Source organism: Saimiri boliviensis, chromosome 17 (genome assembly GCF_048565385.1).
Source record: "Saimiri boliviensis isolate mSaiBol1 chromosome 17, mSaiBol1.pri, whole genome shotgun sequence".
NCBI lineage: Eukaryota > Metazoa > Chordata > Mammalia > Primates > Cebidae > Saimiri > Saimiri boliviensis.
In genome coordinates this window covers 48,360,609-48,381,761 of record NC_133465.1, presented here as the reverse complement: position 1 = coordinate 48,381,761, position 21,153 = coordinate 48,360,609, and the positions used below count along the sequence as shown (strand labels likewise).

General features: G+C 45.7%; 1 protein-coding gene across 1 annotated transcript; it reads right to left on the bottom strand.

The window, feature by feature from the left end:
* Nucleotides 1-6,742: 6,742 nt before the first annotated feature.
* Nucleotides 6,743-20,631, bottom strand: G6PC1 (glucose-6-phosphatase catalytic subunit 1). The gene is made up of 5 exons (XM_003942732.4): nt 20,200-20,631; nt 15,626-15,735; nt 12,405-12,510; nt 10,998-11,113; nt 6,743-9,126 (listed from the first exon to the last, which is right to left on the bottom strand). The coding sequence occupies exons 1-5, from the start codon at nt 20,433-20,435 to the stop codon at nt 8,615-8,617; spliced, it is 1,080 nt and encodes a 359-aa protein (XP_003942781.1). The 5' UTR covers nt 20,436-20,631; the 3' UTR covers nt 6,743-8,614.
* Between the last annotated feature and the right edge of the window lie 522 nt (nt 20,632-21,153).

The following is a 21,153-nucleotide window of genomic DNA, read 5'->3' as shown; positions in this document are numbered from 1 at the left end:
AACTCCAGTTGTTTTAAAAAGTAGACCTGATGGTAGGGAAAGATTTTGGAGTTTAGAGTGACAAATCTACTTAATATAGACCTGAGCTGGGTGCAGTGGCTCATGCCTGTAATCCCAGCATTTTGGGAGGCTGAGGTGGGAGGATTGCTTGAGCCCAGGAGTTTGAGACCAACTTGAGCAACAGAAGGAAACCTTATTTCTACAAATACATACAAAAAACCCTTCAAAATTAGCTGGGCATGGTGGCCTGCACCTGTAGTCCCAGCTACTTGGGAGGTGAGGTGGGAGGATCACGTGAGCTTGGGAGGTGGAGGCTGCAGCGAGCCGTGATTGGGCCACTGCACTCCAGCCTGGGAAAGAGAGTGAGACCCCCGTGTCAGCCAACAGCAACAAAACAGGTTGAGTTCAGCTATTTCCTAACTAGAGCATAAATTAACTCTCCAGTTGATGAAATCATTATGTTTGGGATCATTTACACTTTGGAAGTTCCTAGAGGCGTATCTCACATCTGTGCTGAGCACCGAAGGTGAAAAATGGGAGAGGGCAGAGTTCTAGAGATAACAGTTGTCGGCCACTGTAGCTAGCGAGCCTGCTGACAAAGCTCAGAGAGCCAGATCAAAGACCAAGGCTGCTATGTCAGCTTCTCCCTGATCAGCCCTAGTACCCATCAGGAGTCAGGGCCCTACCTAAGGCTCCTACACCAAGGAGCCCTTTGGAGGCTTTGGTGCAGGGGTTGTCCCTAGTGGTCTCACAACAGTCTGCAAGGAGAGACAACGCCCCTGTCATTCCATTGCAGTCACTGTGGAGGGAAAAAACGGACTGGCAGGAAACTTTGGTAGCTTAAAGATCTAAGTAAAGAAACTGACTTATGCCACCTACCTTATTAAATCAATTAAGCCAAATTACATCTCTCAAAAGGCTCATTTGAGTTAATGGCCAGGGTGGATCAAGCAGGGATCAGTGGCAGCATTGCCAATCAGCTGGGGTAGAAGGAGATTAGAATAAAAGATGGGGTCGAAAAGATGACATTCCTGCCCTCAAAGGTGACACGCCTCTGTCAAGAATCCCAAAACAGTTCACAATGGAGGGAAAGAAATTTGATTTTCATTCTTTTTTTCCACAAATTTCTTTCTTTTTTTTTCTTTTTTTTTTTTTTAACTGCTTGACATCTCAGAATTTTTTTTTTTTTTTTTTTTTTTTTTTTTTTTTTTTTTTTTTTAAGACAGACTCTCACTCTGCCTCCCAGGCTGGACTGCAGTGGTACAGTCTCAGCTCACTGCAACCTGCATCTCCTGGGTTCAAGCAGTTCTCCTGCCTCAGCCTCTTGAGTAGCTGGGATTACAGGCATGTGCTGCCACACCCGGCTAATTTTTGTATTTTTAGTAGAGATGGGGTTTTGCCATGTTGGCCAGGCTGGTCCTGAACTTCTCACCTCAAGTGATCCATCTGCCTCGGGCTCCCAAAATGTTGGGATTACAAGCATGAGCCACTGCGTCTGGCCCCAGTTTTCATTCTTTTTGCCTCTGGAAAGAGAGGAAGGAGCACAGAATAATAAAAGATTAGAATCTCCAGTTCTGTGATGGAGCAGAATGATACCATTCCAGTGTTGAAGTTGAGTTGAACTGATGTGAGGGCAGTGACTATGGAAAGCAAAGAGCAGAATAAGAAAGAGGGAAGGTAGCAGAAAGGAAAGTACTGAAAATTTGCTGGCTGAAAGACCAGCTTCTTGCTAAAAAAAACCCCAAACCCCATAAAAACACCCAGCTGTTCCTAGTTGTAGTTAGTTATTATTCTTGTATCCTGGGGAGATTTACGAAAGTAAAAGAAGAAAGAAACCCATAATATAATTAGGAGAAGGCCATTTCAAACACAATTATTCTAGCTGTGCCTTTAATTTGGTTAACAAGCCCTCAGTCTGGCTCCAATAATCTGGCTCTACTGTTTACAGATGTCTTTTACTTCTGTTTCAACAGCTGCAGGTTGACACGGCAGCCAAATACACGCAGGAGACTGGCAGAGAGGAGACGTCTCTTTGCTAAGAGTCAGGAGACCTGTGGACACGTTAGTTACGTGACTTGGATGCACCATTTCACCTCTCTTGGCCTTCTTTTCTATATCCATGAAATGAAAAAAAATTTTGAGTAGAATTTATAGTAAGCAACTTTCTTTTTTGAAATAAAGACCAACTCAGGAGAAGCAAAAAATATTTATAGACTTCTTTCTTTTATTGAGAAAGGCAGCCCAGATGCAGCTTTATTTTTAGTTATTTATTTTTTTAGAGGCAGGGTCTTGCTTTGTCACCCAGGCTGGAGTGCAGTGGCACAATCATGGCTTACTGCAGCTTCACCCTCCCAGGCTCAAGCAATCTTCCCAGCTCTGCTTTCGGAGGAGCTGGGACTATAGGAGCTGGGACCATAATGCCCGGCTAATTTTATTTAAAAAAATTGTTTTTTTGGTAGATATAGGGTCTTGCCATGTTGCCCAGGCTGGTCTTGAACTCCTGGCTTCAAGCAATCCTCCTGCGTGGGCCTCCCAAAGTCCTGGGATTACAGGCATGAGCCACCATGCCCAGTCCAGATGCAGCTTTGTATTTTTAATTTTTTATTTATTTTTAATTATTTATTATTATTTTAGATTGAGTCTCACTCTGTCGCCAGGCTGGAGTGCAGTGGCACCATCTCAGCTCACTGCAACTTCCCGGGTTCAAGTGATTCTTTTGCCTCATCCTCCTGAGTAGCTGGGACTACATGCATGTGCCACCACGCCTGGCTAATTTTTGTATTTTTAGTAGAGACGGGGTTTCACCATGTTGGCCAGACTTGTCTCGAACCCCTGGCCTCAGGTGATCCTCCTGCTTCAGCCTCCCAAAATGCTGGGATTACAGGTGTCCGCCACCATACCTGGCTGGATGCATCTTTTTAATCATTCTCCCTGAAATTAGACTTTGAGCTTTGAGCTTTCCCTCTGGATTAATGAAGGTCTTAGTTCTTTGCTGGAAGTGACTTTTGTTGTCTGCTTCTGCGTGCCACTTCTAGTCAATTATTTCCTTGACCACATAACCAGAAGACTATTTAGCCAGAGTGTTTTCTATTCTCAAGAGGCTCTTGAAAAACTTTTGCATACAAATGATACAGTCCTATCTTATTTACACATACAGGCCTTAAAACCTAACTCAGCAGTTACTAAGGAGTGAAGTCAATAAATATTAGCAATTCAGCAGCTGCAGTCATGGTTTTCAGAAAACAAGTCAGCAAATTTTGACAGGTTGCAAACAATGAGTCAATTGATTAGGGCTGGAATTTCAGACATACAGATATGTCTTCAAATGAACTGTTCCCAGAATGCCTGTCGGAACAACAAAGTCACTGGCAGCAAAAGCGGAGGAGCGCACCGATAGTTCCTCAGTAAAATCTGACCACCTGGCCACCGTCACACAAAATCTCACACTTGAAATCCCTGCTCTTTGGGAGGCTAAGGTGAGAGGATCGCTTGAGCCCAGGAATTGGAGACCAGCCTGGGCAGCATAGTGAGACCTCGTCTCTTAAAAAAAAAAAAAATAGCCGGGTGTGGTGGTTCTTCCAGCTACACGGGAGTCTGAGGCAGAAGGATCGCTTCAGCCTGGGAGGTCAAGGCTGCAGTGAGCAGTCATGGTGCCACTACACTCCAGTCTGGGCAACAGAGAGAGACTCTGTCTATAAAAAAAAAAAAAAAAAAAAAAAAAAAAGCAAAAGAACAATCTGACCACCTAATTGGTCTTGCTTTAAAACCCTTCCAAACCGTAGAAGTAGACAAAATTATGACAAAGGGTATAATCCTAGGAAATCAAAAGAGACGACAAAACCAAAATACTGTAAAACTTTTCCTAACTAAGCCTTCAGGAAAACAGTCTGGCAGTTCCTAAAAAGGTTAAATATAGAGTTCCCACATCTCCCAGCAATTCCACTCCTAGGAATGTACCCAAGAGAAATGAAACCAGACATCCACACAATAACTTGCACACAAATGTTCGTAGCACTGTTATTCATAATAACCAAAAAGTGAAAACAATCCAGTTATCCATCAACTGATTAACACGTTTATTTATTTATTCATTCATCCATTAGTTTATTATTTGGAGAGAGTTTGGCTCTGTTGCCCAGACTGGAGTGCAGTGGCTTACTGCAGCCTCCGTCTCCCAGGCTCAAGGTATCCTCCTACCTGAGTAGCTGAGACTACAGGCATGTGCCACCATGCTCAGCTAATCTTTTATTATTTGTAGACATGGTATCTCCCTGTGTTGCCAGGCTGGTTTTGAACTCCTAGGCTCAAGTAATCATCCTGCCTCAGCCTCCCAAAGTGCTGGGATTACAGATGTGAGTCACCATGCCCGGCCTGATGAACAGATAAACAAAATATGTTTTTTTTGTTTTTGTTTTTTTTTGTTTTTTTTTTTTTGAGACAGAGTCTCACTCTGTAGCCCAGGCTGGAGTGCAGCCTGGCTTGGCTCACTTAACCTTTGCCTCCTGGGTCCTGGTTCAAGCAATTCTCCTGCCTTAGCCTCCTGAGTAGCTGGGATTTCAGGGATGCACCATCATGACCAGCTAATTTTTGCATTTTTTTAGTAGAAATGGGGTTTCACCACGTTGGCCAGGCTGGTCTTGAACTCTTGGTCTTGTGATCCACCCACCTTGGCCTCCCAAAGTTCTGGGATTACAGGCATGAGCCACTGTGCCCAGCTACACATTTTTTTAAAGGTGTTATAATTTTGTTAAAAATCAAAAACATGGCTAGGTACGGTGGCTCATGCCTGTAATCCCAGCACTTTGGGAGGCTAAAGTGGGAGGGGTGTGTGTGTGTGTGTGTGTGTGTGTGTGTGTGTGTGTGTATGTGATCCTTAAGCCTACCACCTGAAAACTGATACACTACTAGAGCATTTTACCAAATTATGCTATGACATGACACGGATCTTGCTTTAAAACTGTCATTGGTTACTTAAACTTGCCTCACAAGCCATTTCTAAAGTGGACATTAATCTACAACTTGGGGAACAGACGAGGGATCAAAATCTTCTGTCTAATAAGCTAGCTATATTACAAAATGATCATTTTGTATCACTTTGTATCTGGGATTACAGGCTTGAGCCACAGTGCCCAGCCCAGACTGCCTTTCTCTCTCTCTCTCTCTCTCTCTCTCTGAGACAGGGTCTCAGTCTGTCTCCCTGTCACCCAGGCTGGAGTGCAGTGGCATAACCTCGGCTCACTGCAACCTCTGCCTCTTGAACTCAAGTAATCCTTCCACCTCAGTCTCCTGCGTAGTTGGGCCACAGGCATACATCACTATGCTCCGCTAATGTTTTATATTTTTGGTAGAGATGGAATCTCACCATGTTGCCCAGGCTGGTCTTGAACTCCTGAGCTCAGGAGGTCTGCCACCTTGGCCTCCCAAAGTGCTGGGGTTACAGGTGTGAGCCACCATGCCCAGCCCAGACTCCCTGGTCCTTAACCTGGTTCCACATTCTGGACAAGATGCCTAACCCCTCCGGCCTATTTGCATGTAATATGAGGATAAATGATGGTAGCCAACTCACAGAGATGTTGGGAGAACTAAGTGAGTTAGTTGTGTAAATAAAGTACATAGAACAGAGCCTGGCATAAAGTTAGCACTCAATAAACTTTATCTGTTATTATGTTTCCTTATCAATCTCATAAACTTCAGGGAGTGGGGGCACTATTTACTTTTTGCCAGATCTCTCTCATAGGGATCTCGGACTTGGTCCCTGGGAGCAAATAAATCATAAAGGATGGGGCTGTGCCTAAGCAGTGGGGTTCAATTCAGACAGATCAAAACCATTTCTGGCCAAGTGCAGTGGCTCACACTGTGCTCCCAGCACTTTGGGAGGCTGAGGCAGGAGGATCACTTGAACCCATGTGTTCAAGGCCAGCCTGGGCAACATAATGAGATCCCCATCTCTATTTAAAAAAAAAAAAAAAAGATGATTTTCTTTCTCCCTGGGTGGGACCATTTGATTTTGCGAGGGGCCTAGTTCCCCCAACACCCTCTACGAGCCCAAATCCAGTAGTAGAATGCAATCTTCCCTGAAGATACACTCCAGAGTTGTGGTGTGAAATAGCAGATCTCACCCTTAGGAAATCCAGGGATATGGTGATGAGTTGAGACACCTTTGAAGGTAGAACCCTGCACACCGGATGAAATAAATCTCTTAGCGGAGAAACCTGCAATAGCTTCCCTAAGCATTCCTTGGTGCTATGACTGGCTCTGGTTAGACTTTCTTGAACTATCACCCAAAATCTTGCTGACATTGAGTTATCGGATTCCAGAGCTGGCCTAGTCTTGTTGGGTAACTGCAACCTGTGTGCCCTGATTGCTTAGCTTGATAGTGACCCTGCCTGTCTGCTACAAGCTGCAATTTGATACCATAGAGCAACTCATGCTGACTTGTGGTCTAGTAGCAACGTTCTGTCTTGGCCAACTCTGGATCTTTCTGGTTCTATGCTGATTTTGTGCCTCCGTTTATGTGCTCAACTCTGCCTGTGCCCCTGTGGATGCATTATAAGTCTCCCTAACCCTGATGGGACTCTTGGTCAACTCAAGACAGAGTGCTTTCCTTCTCCAAAGGGAAAATGCAGGCACAGAGAAACCACACTATTTGCTTAGAGAAACAGAGAGCTAGAAATTTAGTTGGGCCAGAATTAGAAACTTCCGATCACACTGCATCTAAAATACAGTAATTAACAAGACTTCATTCTTAAATAAAATGTTGCTTTAATAAAATACTGCACATAGGTATTTTTCTTTTCAAAGATGTTATGAGCAGGATGGTTGTTTTGGATGATAATGTATGGTATACTATATAATTAGTAGCAAAAACAAGGACTTTCAAATAAATAGGCTTCTGTTTTTTTTTGTTTTTTTGTTTTTGTTTTTTTTGAGGATACTCTGCAAATCAGCTGAGATTGAAAAACAGGCAAGGAGGGCCGGGTGCAGTGCCTCACGCCTGTAATCCTAGCACCTTGGGGGACCCGAGGTGGGCGGATCACTTGAGGTCAGGAGTTTGAGACCAGCCTGGCCAACGTGACGAAATCCCATCTATACTAAAAATATAAAACTTGGCCTGGCATGGTGGTGTACATTGGTAGTTCCAGCTACTGGGGAGGCTGAGGCATGAGAATCGCTTGAATTGGGAGGAAGAGGTTGGTTGCCTTGAGCCAAGATCGTGCCACTGCACTCCAGCCTGGGTGACAAAGTGAGACTCCCTCTCAAAAAAAGGAAAGAAAAGGAAAACAGGAAAGAAGGAGCTGGCTAGCTAAGCATAGTGGCTTGCACCTGTAGTCCCAGCTACACGGGAGGCTGTGGTATGGTGGGAGGATCGCTTGAGCCCAGGAGTTCAGAGCAGCCTGGGCAACATAGTGAGACTCTGTCTCAAAAAAAAAAAAAAAAATAGAGAAGGCGTTGACTTTTCCTCTAAGAATGTGCTCTTGGTTGGCTTGCAATAGAGAAAGGAGTCACATTTACCCTCTACACTGGAGTGACCTTCTGAGAGAGGAATCCTGGCCCTCTCCTTTTCATTTTGCCCAAGATTTCAGAATTGAATCGAAACATACAAAAGCACCACCAGAGTCGCCCTCTAGCCATCCGAAGATCCAGCGGGGTGGATGTGGAGCCAGTAGAAAAATCTGTGAAAAGCAGGGCTGGGCTTATAAAGAGGAATATGTGATGTGACAGAGGAGATGTCAGCTATACCTGAATGTTCTGACCTAGTACAATGTCTGGGTCACTCCAGCCATTCAGAAATCCAGGGAAATACGATGACCATGTATACACAGTAAAAAAAAATACTAGAAGCAGAATTACCTCACCAACCACCTATTAATTATACTTCAGCTGCACCCTGTTACTGAGAGTGCATTATTATATAATTAAAGCCATTTAGACATGGCTTAGCATAGCATTTGCCTGATACACCACATACTAAAAACTCCTTAAACAGTCTTCTTTTCCTATCAGCTTCAGTGCTCCTTTCTCCTTTTCTTTGGTAAAGATGAGCACAGGTAGAAAATTCTCATTTAGGAACTCCAGCCTGGGCTTGTGAGCTGGCCCTACCTGGAACTCTTGCTTTTGTATATCTGACAAAAGAACAAGGGAAAATCCAGAACAACCCAACTTCTAGTCTCAAGTCTTTCTCAATAGCTTCATTAGCTTTTCAACACCAATATGATTAGAATTGTAAAAGGGGGAGAGGGCCACTTGAGCTGACAGAACCTCTGGCCTCAACATGGGCTGGCAGAACACCATTCAAAGATAAAATGGGCTGTTACAGTGGGAGTGAGCTCCCCACCTCTGAGAGTATTCAACTAGAGAGGGGAGGACCCCTGGCGGGAAACTTGCATGTGGTGGGAGGGTGTATGTGATATGGCACTTCCATCTGAAAGAGGCTGGAGTCACACATGGGAATAAGCCAGGCGACCCTCCAATCTGCCATCTGTGATTTAATTCCACAATGGCAGAATGGATGGCATGTCACTTGCTCCAAACACTGGAGCCATTGCTTCAGATACTAGTTCTCCTCAATCCCTGGCATAGTTGTTGACTTTAGATACTGACGACTCCACATCCCTTACAAAGACTTCCTGTGCGGCTGGCCCAGGACCTGGGCGAGGCAGTAGGGGATGACACTGACGGATGCCAGGGGCACTGCTGCACTCTTGCAGAAGGACAAGATGTAGAAGACCAGCTCAACTTGGGCGGGGGGTTTCAAGGAGTCAAAGAGGTGCAGGAGGACGAGCGAGGCTGCAATGCAGCTGAGGCGGAATGGGAACCACCTGCTGAGTTTGCCCTTGCAGCTCTCCCTGTACATGCTGGAGTTGAGAGCCAGCCCCAGGCCAAAGAGCGTGCCCACGTTCTTGAGGAGGCTGGCAAAGGGCGTGGTGTCAATGTGGATCCATTCTGGCCGCTCACACCACCTCTGGGCTTTCTCTATAGTCCACAGGAGGTCTACACCCAGCCCCTTGAGCAGCAGATAAAATCCGATGGCGAAGCTCAACAGGAAGAAGGTGGTGAGGAGATATTTCTTGAGGCTGGCATTATAGATGCCATGGATGTGGCTGAAGGTTTCTGCAACAGCAATTCCTGAGTGGAAGAAATAATGACTGTGAGAGACAGGAAGGATCTGGGACCTTTGCTAAAGGTGGGTTTGGAGCAATGGGTGACATGCCATCCATTTGTGGAATTACACGTCTGTGACTGTGAAATTAAATCACAGGTGGCAGATTGGAGGGTCGCCTGGCTTATTCCGATGTGTGACTCCAGCCTGCCCTCAGTATAGACTCTTTCAGATGGAAGTGTCATATTGCACAAATCCTCCCACCATAGGCAGGTTTCCTACCAGGAAGTCCTCCTAGCTCTGCTTGAATACTCTCAGAGGTAGGGAGTTCACTCCCACTAGAACAGTCCATTTTATCTTTGAATGGCAATAATTGCTGACTGGTTCTTCCTTGTGCTGTGTGAAATTGGTCCCCCTCTAATACTATCTATTTTTCTCAGTTCTTTCTGCGGTAATTAGTAAGTGGTGAATCTAGTCCCTCTGTTACACATTTGAACATAGTTATTCTCTTCAACCTAAACATTCCCAGATTTTTCATGTAATATGGCTTCCAGGTTCTTTCTCAAACATGGAAGCCAGTACTAAATGCTGTGTTACTTTTGTGATTACCATGAAACCATTATCTCTCTTGTTCTCAGCATTCTTCTTTGAATGCTGCTGTGTTCGGCTCTTTCAAATCTCCAGGGAAGAAAGGCCACAATTTTGTTAAGTCTTTTTTTTTTTTTTTTTAGACGGAGTTTTGGACTTGTCACCCAGGCTGGAGTGCAATGGCGCAATCTCAGCTCACCGCAACCTCTGCATCCTGGGTTCAAGAGATTCTTCTGCCTCAGTCTCCTGAGTAGCTAGGATTGCACGCATGTGCCACCATGCCCAGTTAATTTTGTATTTTTAGTAGAGACGGGGTTTCTCCATGTTGGTCAGGCCAGTCTCGAACTCCCAACCTCAGGTGATCTGCCCACTTTGGCCTCCCACAGTACTGGGATTACAAGTGTGAGCCACCGCACCTGGCTTAAGGTCGGTCTTACAGTCCAGTGCCTCCCGCAAAGTCTATTCTTCCTTCCCTCCTTCCCTCCCTCCCTCTTTTCCTTCCTTGCTTCCTTTTCTTTCTTTCTTTCTGAGATGGAGTCTTGCTCTGTCACCAGGGCTGGAGTGCAGTGGCGTGATCTTGGCTCACTGCAACCTCCGCGTCCCAGGTTCAAGCAATTCTCCTGCCTCAGCCTCCCCAGTAGCTGGTACTGCAGGCGCATACTACCATGCCTGGCTAATTTTTGTAATTTTAGTAGAGACAGGGTTTCACTGTGTTAGCCAGGATGGCCTTAATCTCCTGACCTTGTGATCCCCCTGCCTCAGCCTCTCAAAGTGCTGGAATTACAAGCGTGAGCCACCGCACCTGGCCAAAATCTTTCTTATGTTTAGCCTAAATCTTGTCTTATCCTTGTTAACTGGATCTAAGAAAACACAGATATTTAAGATCTCTATGAAAGAGATCAACTGCAGATACCTATTTGGTTTGCAAATGAATGCATTGAGATAAAGAGCTTTCCTAGGACACCGTGTTAATTTGCTAAATTTGGCAGATTCCCTGAAAAGTAAATTAGGGCCTGTTGAAGATGAGTAAGAAATAAAGATTGTAAAAAGCTCTGACATGTCAAGCTCATTCAACTTGGTGAGTTAATCTGTTGTATGGTAACTTCTGCATCATTCATTCTGTAGATCTGGGCACTCCTCTAGAAATTAATCATTTCAAGTTGCTTAGCCTTGACTTTCAACCCGCAGAAATGCTAACAGTACTGATTACACACAGGACGTGGCTGGAATGCTGGGATTTTTGTCCTGATTAGGGGGAGAAATGGACTAGGGTTGGGGGGAGGAGGAAGAGAGTCAGATCAGCTGATACCTGACAGGACTCCGGCGACAACTTGATGAGGAAAATGAGCAGCAAGGTAGATTCGTGACAGACAGACGTTCAGCTGCACGGCCCAGAATCCCAACCACAAAATGACGTTCAGGCACCTGCAGTGGAAGAGGTGACCGTAACGAGGGCAGGTGCAGCTCCTTTAGCAAATAAAACAGCCCCGGCAGGAATATTGGAGCCTGGCAAACTTACGTGCTTTCAGTGGAATTTTTGCAAATTGAAGCCGTACTCAAAAGCCCAAAGATGCCTGCTGGGGGCTGGGTGCAATGGCTCAGGCCTGTAACCCCAATACATTGGGAGGCCGAGGTGAGAGGATCATTTGAGGCCAGGAGTTTAAGACCAGTCTGGGCAATGTAGCAAGACCCCCATCTCATTAAAATTGGCTGGGTACAGTGGCTCATGCCTGTAATTCCAGCACTTTGGGAGGCTGAGGCGGGTAGCTCAGGAGTTTGAGACCAGCCTGATCAACAGGTGAAACCCTGTCTCTAGTTAAAAAAAAAATGCAAAATTTTCCAGGTGTGTTAGCCCACACCTGTAATCCCAGCTACTTGGGAGGCTGAGGCAGGAGAATTGCTTGAATCCAGGAAGTCGCAGTAAGCTGAGAGCTTGCTATTGCACTCCAGCCTGGGCAACAGGAGCGAAACTTTGTCTCAACAACAACAACAAAATTAAGATTAAAAAAAGATTAAAAAAGATAAAAATAAGACCGGGCGCAATGGCTCATGCCTGTAATCCCAGCACGTTGGGAGGCTGATGCGGCGGATCACTTGAGGTCAGGAGTACGAGACCAGCATGGCCAACATGGTGAAACCTCATCTTTACAAAAGATACAAAAATTAGCTGGGCGTGGTGGCACGTGCCTGTAATCTCAGCTACTTGAGAGGCTGAGGCAGGAGAATCACTTGAACCTGGGAGTTGGAGGTTGTGCCATGACACTCCAGCCTGGGCAACAAGAGCAAAAACTCCATCTCAAAAAAAAAAAAAAAAAATGATTTGCACTGTGGCTGCACATCGAATTCTCTGTAGCAGAAATGTCTTCTGTTTTTCTGGTTATTTTAACCTGGATGGGCAACTCTATGATTGGTGCAGACATGGGTTTTTATTTAAGCCCTGCTGCTACCTCACTACCTGATCTTCTAACTCCCTTCATGGCGTCAGGCCTTGTTTCCTTATCTGTAAAACAAGGGATTGCACCACTGGATCCCTTTCAGCCCAAACATTCCGTGACTCTGAGGCTTACCTTTAACCAAACTGCCACAACTCTAATCAGTGCCTGCCCAAGGAGTGGGAGCGGGCTAGGGGAATGTGAGGAAGAGCACATGGTGTGCCAGCTACAGAGAGAGCCGTCTCCTGCCCTCCACCGCCGACACCCCCGTGCTGAGGTCTCACCGAAATCTGTAGGTCGGCTTTTTCTTTCCCCGGAAGATGGAGAGAATAGATGTGACCATCACGTAGTATACACCTGCTGTACCCATGGCATGGCCAGAGGGACTCCCTAAAGGGCAGGAAAGAGAATAAAGGTACAAAGGCCTTCATCCAGGAGACTGCCAGGGGGCATTATCTACCCAGCCACCCAGCCATTCACCCATCTACCCATTCATCCATCCATTCACCCCCCCATCCATCCACCCATCTTACCATTCATTCGTTATCCATAACTCAAATATATTTAACAAATATCCATCTACTATGCACCAAGCATTGTGCAAGGCTCTGGGAATACAATGGTGAGCAAATTAAGAGAGAGTCCCTGTTCTTGCAGTTAAATACAGTTGGGAGATTACACAAAGAATTGGCATACTGGGTGTACGGCGCTCTCCACATCTCTTCCTTCTCTCCTTGCACACTCTGTTGTAGCTACGCTGGCCTCATTGCTTTCCTTTAAACACACCAAATACCTTCCCACCTCGGGGCTTCTGCATTGCAATCCTCTCTGAGCAGGTGACTCTTCACAGCTCTTCTGCCAGAAACTTACTTCCTCATATTCTTTAAGACTTGACTCAGATCTCACTTTCTCAGTGAGTCCTACTCTGCTATTTAACCCTGCATGCAACTGGTTCCTTTCTTTCTTTCTTTCTTTCTTTTTTTTTTAAAGAGACGGGGTCTTGCTCTGTCTCCCAGGCTGCAATGATCATAGTGGCATGATCAAAGCTCACTGGAGCCTCTACCGCCTGGGCTCAAGCAGGCCTCCTGCCTCTGCCTCCTGAGTAGCTGGGACCATAGGTGCACACCATCAAACCCAGCAAGTTTTTATTTTTTATCTTTTTGCCAGGCTGGTTTTGAACTCCTGGGCTCAAGCAATTCTCCCACCCTTGGCCTCCCAAAGTGTTGGGATTACAGATGTGAGCCACAATGCCCAGCCTGGTTCCCATCCCATTCTTAATTCCTCTACCCTGAGAGACACAGGGTCCTGAGATGTGCCCCCCAGACCTCCCTCCTGAACTGCAGAACTTATTTCGTAGCTGTTGATGGTGTGATGGCAGATGACTCTCTGCTCTCAGCCTTCTCCGGGCATTGCTCTGGGCTAAGGAGAATCACCTTGATCAAGGTTATGCTCTCCCTGGGGTCTGATTCCCTTGATCCAAGTCTGAAGAGCCATCCCCAGCTTCAGAGATCCCTGTGGGGTTGGACGAGGCAGACTCACAACCGGGCTTCTCCTGCCATGTTGGTTCCTGTTCCCTCCCTTTTACAAGTATAGTTCCCCAGAGTATCAAAACTCCTGCAGGTGAGTCTCCACTTCAGCCTGCTTTCCAGGGAAGCCCATCGATAAATAAAGGCTTTCTTCCCTCCCTGCTTCCCAGCCTCCCTCGCTTCCTCCCTTCCTTCTTTCTTTCCTTCCTTCGTCCTTCACTCCCTTCCTTCCTCCCGCCCTTCCTCCTTCCCTTCTTCCCTTGAACGCTAATTATATACTTTGGGTAATTCATTTAAACTTTCTGGACCTTAGCTACTCCACCTAAGCAGCAGAGATAGTAATTTGCTTTCGTAAAGACAGAGGACTAAATCAAACAACTTCTAAAGCCCCTTTCAACTTTCCAGTTTGTGCCTCTGTTAATTTCAGGGAGAAATTCATCCTTGATAATAAGCTATTATGATGAAAGCAAGCATCTTTCTACCAAAGATGTTTGGTCCTTCTTTCCTTCTCCTTTTTTTTCTTTTTGCCTATAAACAATCATTTTCTAATATCCTATATATTTTTTTCTTTCTTTCTTTTTTTTTTTTTCATATTGAGTCTCACTCTGTTGCCCAGGCTGGAGTGCAATGGTGTGACCTTCGCTCACTGCCTCCGAGACTCAAGTGATTCTCCTGCCTCAGTCTCCTGAGTAGCTGGGATTACAGGCATGTGCCAAGATGCCCGGCTAATTTTTGTATTTTTAGTAGAGACAGGGTCTTGCCATGTTGGTCAGGCTGGTCTCGAACTCCTGAATTCAGGCGATCCACACGTCTTGGCCTTCCAAAGTGCTGGGATTACAGGCATGAGCCACTGTACCTGGCCTATCCTATATATTAATTGTTTTGTTTTGTTTTGTTTTGTTTTGTTTTGTTTTGAGACAGTCTCATTCTGTCACTTAGGCTGGACTGCAATGGCACAATCTCGGCTTACTGCAACCTCTGACTCCCAGGTTCAAGCAATTCTCCTGCCTCAGCCTCCTGTGTAGCTGAGACTACAGGTATGCACCACCATGCCTGGCCAATTTTTGTATTTTCAGTAGAGACAGTATTTCTCCATGTTGGCCAGGCTGGTCTTGAACTCCCAACCTCAGGTGATCTACCTGCCTTGGCTTTCCAAAGTGCTGGGATTACAGGCGTGAGACACTGCGCTTGGCCTAGTTCACTTATTTATTATGATTTTTGTATATTTCACCTCCTCTATTCAGATTTCAGCTCCATAAGGGCAGGGATCTTTGTGTCTGTGTTGTTCACTGACAGAGGCATCCCTAGCACATAGAACAGGGTATAGCTCCCAGCAGGTGCTTGATAAGTAATAGCTGAATGAGTGAATATGCTCTGAGGTGAATGAGTGGTCTGTGAGAGCGAATAACTAAGGAATCTTCCCTAGTTTTGAGGCAGGGAAAGGGTCTCTGAGGAAGGGATGCTAGTTCCTTAGAGGATACTAGTTTTAGAGGGCAGCTTAGACCTTAGGGTGAGGGAGGGGGCTTCCTATTACACACTGAAAATGAAATCTATCATTTGATCTGACAGTACCCATCTGGCTGTAACCAATAAAATGTAGGCACAGCGAGGGATTGGATGGTCAGCTCAGGAGGGCACATCCAGTGGGCCAGGCCATTGGGAAGGATCCCCCAGGACTCAGGCTTCTGCCCTTTCCTTTATCAGGACACAGGGCTGCAGGGTGGTGACTCTCAAAAGCTCTTTGCCTCTGGGTGCCCATGCCTCTCCGGACTCCATCCAGGTTCTGCAACAGGCAGATTTCCAATACCATTGTGCTATTCAGGAAAACATTGCTGAAGTGAATTAATTTGTGCAAATTGTAGAGCATAATAAAAGTACAAAGGAATGGCCCTCCTCATGTCCCCTCAAGGTCAGTTTCATCCATAACAGATGAGCGAGGTCCACCCAGCCTCCGCCTCTACAGGGGCTGGGACACTCACCTGGTCCAGTCTCACAGGTGACCGGGAACTGCTTTATCAGAGGCACGGAGGTGTTGCTGTAGTAGTCACTGTCCAAAACCCACCAGTATGGACGCTGACCGAAGAGAATCCTGTGGAAAACCAGAACCAGTTTCTGGGGTTACTGAATGAATGCTTTGGCCCAAAGCCCACACCTTCAAGAAAAGTGTAGCTTGAGAAGGATTTCACATGTTGCCTGCAGAAGGGAGAACTGGGTGGCTGGGGAGAAGTATGAGAGGGACATGCTTTATGACACATATTTATGTATGTAACTTTTGCATTGAGAACTGTTTGAATGTATTATCTTTTTTTTTTTTTTTTGAGACAGGATTTGGCTTTGTAACCCAGCTTGGAGTGCAGTGGCACAATCTTGGCTCATTGCAACCTCTATCTCCTGGGCTCCTCCCACCTCAGCCTCCTGAGTAGCTGGGACTATAGATGCATGCCATCACATCCAGCTAATTTTCATATTTTTAGTAGAGACAGGGTTTCACCATGTTGCCCAGGCTGGTCTCAATCTCCTGAGCTCAGGCAATCCTCCCACCTTGGCCTCCCAAAGTGCTGGGATTACAGGCATGAGCCACCTTGCCTGGCCTTATGATTTATTTAAACACAAATAATGAAGCCCAAGATTCTGAACTCTGGCCAGTCATGGTGGTTCACACCTGTAATCCCAGCACTTTGGGAGGCCAAGGTGGGAGGATTGCCTGAGCTCAGGAGATTGAGACCAGCCAGGGCAACATGGTGAAACCCTGTCTCTACCAAAAATATAAAGATTTAACCAGGTGTGGTGGCACATGATTGTAATCCCAGCTACTTAGGAGGCTAAGGCAGGAGAATCGCTTGAACCTGAGAGGTGGAGGTTGCGGTGAGCCAAGATTGTGCCACTGCACTCCAGGCTAGAGACAGAGCAAGACTCTGTCAAAAAGAAAAGAAAAGAAAAGAAAAATCCTGAAATCCATATAATGGCAGCTATGTGACTTTTTTTTTCTTTACCTCCAGAAGTATTTGCCCTGGAACTACAGTTTTCTACTTGGATGTGCATATACCATGGGTTCCCTTTTCTTTCTTCAGGCCTCAGGGAATCTTACATTTCCTCTGACATCAAAGAATGCTCTCTATCCCCTAGGACAAGCCCCTCCAGGAAACATGGCCTGCATTTCCATCAGAATTGCTCTCTGTAAGGATGTATATAGCTTCAGATGCTTGTTCTGTATTCTCTCTGCTTTGAAACAGAGTATCTTAGACAAACCACTTTCCCTTTAAACTTATTAGATACATTTTTCACTGTGGAAACAGATGTCAAGTGTCAGTCAGGATGCCTTTTTTCCCTTGTGATGAAGGTATAGTGATTTCTCACCGAAATCAGGGAGAACCACTAACTCTGACCCCTACCAACCCAGAGAGATTGCATGGTTCTTCAATGGAGATCTGATGTTGGAATAACACTTCATCTTTTCTATCTTTCTTTCTTTCTTTTTCTTTCTTTCTCTTTCTTTCTTTCTTCCTTCCTTCCTTCTTACTTTCTTTCTTTTTTTGAGATGGGAGTCTTGCTCTGTCGCCAGGCTGGAGTGCAGTGCCGCAATCTCGGCTCACTGCAACCTCCAACTCCCTGGTTCAAACCATTCTCCTGCCTCACCCTCCCGAGCAGCCGGGATTACAGGCACATGCCACCACGCCCAGTTAATTTTTGTATTTTTTGTTTCTTTTTTTAGTAGAGATGGGGTTTCACCATGTTGGCCAGGATGGTCTCTATCTCCTGACCTCGTGATCTGCCTGCCTCGGCCTCCCAAAGTGCTGGGATTACAGGCGTGAGCCACTGCACCTGGCCAACACTTCACCTTTTTATTTTTTAGAATTATGCTGCTGAAGGAGACACTGCAAACAAAATTTAGTAGCTTTTTCAACAGTGGTTTCAGGAATCTTATCAATCTACCTGGGGCTCCAGAAACTAATATATTTTTTCCCCTATGCTAAAGGACTTTAATTGTTATAGCAAAAGAATATTAGAGCTAGAAGAGATCTTAAGAATCGCCCGATCAGAGGTTGCAGTGAGCTGAGACCATGCCATTGCACTCCAGCCTGGGCAACGAGAGTGAAACTCCGCCCTCCCCCCTTAAAAAAAATATATATATAGGTGTGGTAGCTCACGCCTGTAATCCCAGCACTTTTGGAGGCTGAGGCAGGCAGATCAACTGAGGTCAGGAGTTCGAGACCAGCCTGGCCAACATGGTGAAAACTTTTCTGTACTAAAAACACAAAAATTAGCTGGGCATGATGGTGGGTGCCTGTAATTCAAGCTATTTGGGAGGCTGAGACGTGAGAATTGCTTGAACCTGAGAGGCAGAGGTTGCAGTAAGCCAATATCACACCACTGCACTCCAACCTGGGTGACAAAGCAAGTCTCAAAAAATAAATAAATAAATAAATAAATAAATAAAATTGCCTGATGACCAGCCTGAGCAACATAGTGAGACCCTGTCTTAAAAAAAAAAAAAAAAAAAAAATTAGCTGAGCAGCCTGGGTGCTGTGGCTCATGCCTGTAATCCCAGCACTTTGGGAGGCTGAGGCAGGCAAATAACAAGGTCAGGAAATCAAGACCATTCTGACTAACATGGTGAAACCCCATCTCTACTAAAAATACAAAATATTAGCCAGGCATGGTGGCACATGCCTATAGTCCCAGCTACTTGGGAGGCTGAGGCAGGAGAACCACTTGAACCTGGTAGTACGAGACTCCGTCTCAAAAAAAATAAATAAATAAAAATAGCTAGGCATGGTGGTGCGCACCTGCAGTCCTAGCTGCTTGGAAGATTGAGAAGGGAGGATAGCTTGAGCCTTGGTGTTTGAGGCTGCAGTGAGCTAAGATTATGCCTGCTACTGTATTCCAGCTTGGGTGACAGAGCAAGACCTTGTCTTGAACGATCAAACAAAAAAGAATCAGCTGGTGGTAGGTAGTTTTGAGGATGGTAAAAATCTTAGAAGACAGCTGATCCCCTTCATTTTCTAGATGAGAACATAGAGGCCAAAGCAGTAGTGTGCTAGAGTCCTCCGGAGCTGGCCAAGAAGAGTCAATGATTAAATATCAGGAATTTTGCAAGCAGGAACCAACCGTAGCTTGAAAGTGGCCATAACACAAAAATTAGCCAGGCGTGGTGGCAGGCGTCTGTAATTCCAGCTACTCCGGAGGCTGAGGCAGAAGAATTGCTTGAACCTGGGAGGTGGATGTTGCAGTGAGCCAATTCATGCCATTGTACTTCAGCCTGGGGGATAGAGTGAGACTCTGTCTCAAACAAACAAGCAAAAAGAAAGTGGCCATAATGGGAATGTTTGCATGGTAGAAACTGGCAAATCAGCACTGGATGTAACATAATTCTTCTTCCTCTTCTTTTTTGTCTCGTTCTGTTGCCAGGCTGGAGTGCAGTAGCACAATCTCAGCTCACTGCAACCTCTGCCTCCCAGGTTCAAGCGATTCCCCTGCCTCAGCCTCCCAAGTAGCTGGGATAACAGGCGTGTACCACTACACCCTGACTATAACATAGTTTTTAAGAGCATTGCCTCAGAAGCCAGCCTGCCAGATTCCATCCTGACTCAGCATATACTAACCATGTTAGCCTAATCATTTAACTCAGCACCTTGGTCTCTGCATCTACTCTTTCTAAATAGCAGCAACTCTCTCACAGAAAAGCACACAGCTCATGGCCTGGCACACACTAAGTGTTTAATAAATGTTAACCCTGATTATTATTAAGCTGCCAGAGATAACCTATTTGTAGATTATAAAACAGAAACTCAGAGAACTGATGACTTGCCAAGGACATGTAGTTGGTGGGTGGCAGAACGAGGGCTGGAGCCCAGTTCTCAGGCTGACTTTTCATTACCCCACAAAACAGGCTTTTGAATCATATGTGTGTTTCTTTTTTTTCATACAGCAAACATCATCTATCTTTTTTTTTTTTTTGCAACGGTCTTACTCTGTTGCCCAGGCTGGAGGGCAGTGGCACAATCTCAGCTTACTGCAACCTCCTCTGCCTCTCACTTCAGCCTCGTGAGTAGCTGGGACTACAGGTGCATGCCATCATGACCAGCTATTTTTCCTAATGTTTTTGTAGAGATGGAGTTTCGCCATGTTGCCCAGGCTGGTCTTGAACTCCTGAGCTGACAGGATTTGCCCACTTTGGCTTTCCAAAGTGCTGGGATTATAGGCTTGAGCCACCATGCCTGGCCCCATACATCTATCTTTATTTTACCTATTCTGCTTCATAGTAATAAAACTCTTTTCTCAAAGTCTATATAAATCAGACTTATCAGGAAATTCAACTGTTCTACCCTTTAACCCATAGGAAATTGGCTTTCCCGTATTTTCAACTCACTGGTAGGATTTTTTTCTGTCTTCCCTCTTTATGTAGATGATCCAAAATCAGAGAGAGGGGTTGGGAGTATGAGTAGCCCGTGGCTTCCTGAATAGCCTGGGAAAAGCAACTTCGGACGGACAGACATTTCCAGAGTGAATGCCAGCCTCTTTCCTTGTGGATCTCCTCTCTATAGGTTCTTACCACTTAAAGACGAGGTTGAGCCAGTCTCCAATCACAGCTACCCAGAGGAGTTTAATGCCCACAGCTTCTTGAAGATGAAACCAGATGGGGAAGAGGACGTAGAAGGCATTCCTGAGGTCTGCGATCACAGACACCAAGATGAACCAGTCCTGGGAGTCTTGGTAATTCACCTGGAGGTAGCGTGTTGACTGGATCCCAAAGTCATGGAGAACATTCATTCCTTCCTCCATCCTCATTTCTTTGGCACCTTAGGAAGCCGTCAGCAGAGCCCTTGCACTTCTTCCAGGCTTGGTGGTGATTGTTCTGCTATCAGTCTGTGCCTTGCCCCTGTTTTATATGCCCTGTATCCAGTATTCAGGTCAACCCAGCCCTGATCTTTGGACTCAAAAACCACTTTTGTCTAAAATATATTGATCAAAGGTGCATCACCAGTAGGTTGATGCAGACGTGTTCAGGATGATTTACGTAAAATAGAAAACAGGCACACAAAAACAGCCTGATCGGCCATGTACTCAGCAGGGCAAATGATTAACTTTGGCATGCTTCTTGGCAGTGCAAGGGGCTGCCTTCCAGGTCCCCGAAACCAAGCCAGAGATAGGACAGAGTCTACCTCCACCATGATTCTTGCAAAGATGTCAGATTTTCTATGTCTGCAACAGTACTTATTTGGGGACAAAGAAAAATCTTGGCGCTCCAGCTACTCAAGTTTTAAGTTCCTAATTTTAAAATTAGTAAGTTCTGGCTGGTTGTGGTGGCTCACACTCATAATCCCAACAATTTGGGAGGCTGAGGTGAGAGGATCCCTTGAAGCCAGGAGTTGGAGCCCAGTCTGGGCAACAAAGCAAAACTCTCATCCCTACGCAAAAATTAAAAAAAAAATTTTTGGGCTGGGTGCGGTGGCTCACACCTGTAATCCCAGCACTTTGGGAGGCCGAGGTGGGCAGATCATGAGGC